The 2,395-nt window shown below is 49.8% G+C and overlaps 1 protein-coding gene across 1 annotated transcript in view; it reads left to right on the forward strand.

Moving 5' to 3' along the window:
- Positions 1-1,560: 1,560 nt before the first annotated feature.
- LOC126576696 (uncharacterized) overlaps positions 1,561-2,395 on the forward strand; it is a 10,294-nt gene continuing 9,459 nt past the window's right edge. The window contains exon 1 of the mRNA XM_050238002.1: positions 1,561-1,725. Coding sequence (XP_050093959.1) covers positions 1,631-1,725 — 95 coding nt within the window. The 5' untranslated portion in view covers positions 1,561-1,630. The remainder of the gene's footprint in view (positions 1,726-2,395) is intronic.

A 2,395-nucleotide genomic window follows, 5' to 3' on the forward strand; every position in this document is an offset into this window, starting at 1 on the left:
ATTATTTTTATAGGTTTTTTATTGGCAGTATTCGAATACAATCAAAGTAAAAGATTTATTGAAACATGAAATTATATTGCAGAAACCGAATACGCCAAATAAATCAAAGTAACCTAGAACTGTAACCAATCATCTGGCGTGTGTTGTAGCTCACATTAAAAACATGTAAAGTTATGTAAACAGACATACTCAAGTGCAGTTCTTCAAACCGCAGACACACAGTGCACTGCGTGCTGCTAGTGCCTCGCGAATGGAAACACCGTTCCAGTCCCAAAAAGGCTGATCTCGCCTGTTATTCCACTCCAAGCGCGCCAACTAATGCTACACCTCATTGAAAGGACACGACGAGACGAGACGAGACACCATCACCATCGTTCCTCGCCTCACTCTCAAGGAATCAAATCGTCCTCCACATCCACATCATAAATATGTTTGCTGGCTACCGTGCTGGCTGGCTGCAGCATCACATCGCCACCGCTTCTGCAACGATGACGACGCTGGTGGTGGTGGTGGTGGTGGTGTCTGCAACTCCAATGAGACAGTCCCACCGCCTCGCCCACTTGTGATTCGATATTCGTCGTTTTCGCTCCCTATCTCCCTCTCTTTCGGGGGCCCCCGCGAAGATTCCGTAGAAATGCGCGATGTGTGATGCTCTCTGCTCGCGTGGTCCCCCCTCCCATTCGTGACCACGTTATTAGGTTGGCAAAATTGTGTAGATTTATCATTTAAGTGGTGCCCGTGTTTTGCTCCCCGCTGCTCTGTGTCTCCACCACTGACGTCCCGACCAAAGGGGGAGGGGGGGGGGGGGTTAGAGAGAGCTCTTATCCTTCTCTTCCTCTTCGTCTACTGCTGGTCATTTGAATTGCTTTTGCTTCCCCAAATGACGTGCGACACAGCCACGACGATAGCGGCAGCGAGATCGAAACCAAAACTGACGACATTCAACTCAACGTCGACTACGACCACGACGACGACGGACGAGGACTACTAAGACGCGGAACCCGACAATTGGATGGAGTATAGCAAACGTGCGTTCTTCACTTTGCCCTCGGCCTCGCTCATACAAACACAGTAGACACCGTGTGGCGGCGCGATCTAGTGTGCATAGTAGGTCTATTTAACTGTAATTAACATTTGCCTTCATGACTTTTTCGCTCCAACATTCAATTTGCTGTGACAGGATAGCGGGTAGCGCGTACCCTCCTCTTCGTCTTCTCCTTTTATAAATGTCTCCTTCATTTCATTCGTTCGTACGTCGTTCTACCCTTGCTGCTGGCATTCCCCAACTGCTCCAATGCTGCTGCTGCATCCGTCATCAAGCAACATACAAATTGCATTTTGGGATGCACTCGCTTGCATAAAGGAACTGCACTGCTCTTCACGATTTGAATAATTGCCCTTCACGACACCACTGAGTGCGCGGAGAGAGAGAGAGAGAGAGCGTGCTCGGTACAGAAAAAGCCCTAAATTACATTCCATTGCGAGCTGCGCGAGCTGTGAACATACTGCCCCTGGGATGGATGTGTGTATAGGGGAAAGGGAGGGGAGGACGGTGGCAGTTCGCATCTTGGATTCGCATAAACACACTCACTAGTACCGCCGTGGCCACCACCATCATCATCATCTCCGCATGTGTGCCGTCAAGTGTTTTATTAGCTTTCTGCTGGCGCTCTCCATCTCATCGCTCCTCTCCCTTCTCCCACACTCCCTCAATTGTGCATCTCGGTCTCGTGGCGGCAAAGTGGCGTTTTAGAAGCTAATTACCGTTGGCCACCATTCGTGCAATCGACATTTGTGTCGCGCTCAGCGTCGAAGGAGCGCACTTAAAGAAAAAAAAACGGCAAAAGGATCAACCCCTTGGGTAAGATATGAGTAGGGGGGGTGCTAGACGGTACGGTGGAGGGGTAGACAGAGTTATTTCTAGTAGTTTCATCTTTGCGTGATCGGGATTGGCTTTTTCAGGTGCTGCTGCTGCTGCTTAACCTCATAAACATCATGGCGACGACGAGATGGTTTGCGCCATTAGTGATGACGCGCGGGCGCGCGGACGCGCGCACGCAAACGTAAATCCGATTGGACCGAAAACTGTACTTGACAGTTTTCGTTTCGGTTGCATTTCGATTGCAAAGTTCAACATTTTCCCACTCGCGGAGAGGAGTTGATGGAAGCAAATCCAAGTAGCCGCTACTGTTACTGCTGCTTGTGCAACTACTGTTGTTGATGTGATTGTTGTGCTTGTTGTGTACTTACCCAGCAGTGAAAGGGTGGGCGACTGATGGCGGGCGGCGGGAGACAGGAGGAGAATCGATTAAAAGCACTCCCCGTTCAATTGCTGGATTGACAGTCGCCGCAGAAGCATTCAATTCATCGATGAATATATGTGTCACCGGTGCCT

Source organism: Anopheles aquasalis, chromosome 3 (genome assembly GCF_943734665.1).
Source record: "Anopheles aquasalis chromosome 3, idAnoAquaMG_Q_19, whole genome shotgun sequence".
In the NCBI taxonomy this organism is placed as follows: domain Eukaryota; kingdom Metazoa; phylum Arthropoda; class Insecta; order Diptera; family Culicidae; genus Anopheles; species Anopheles aquasalis.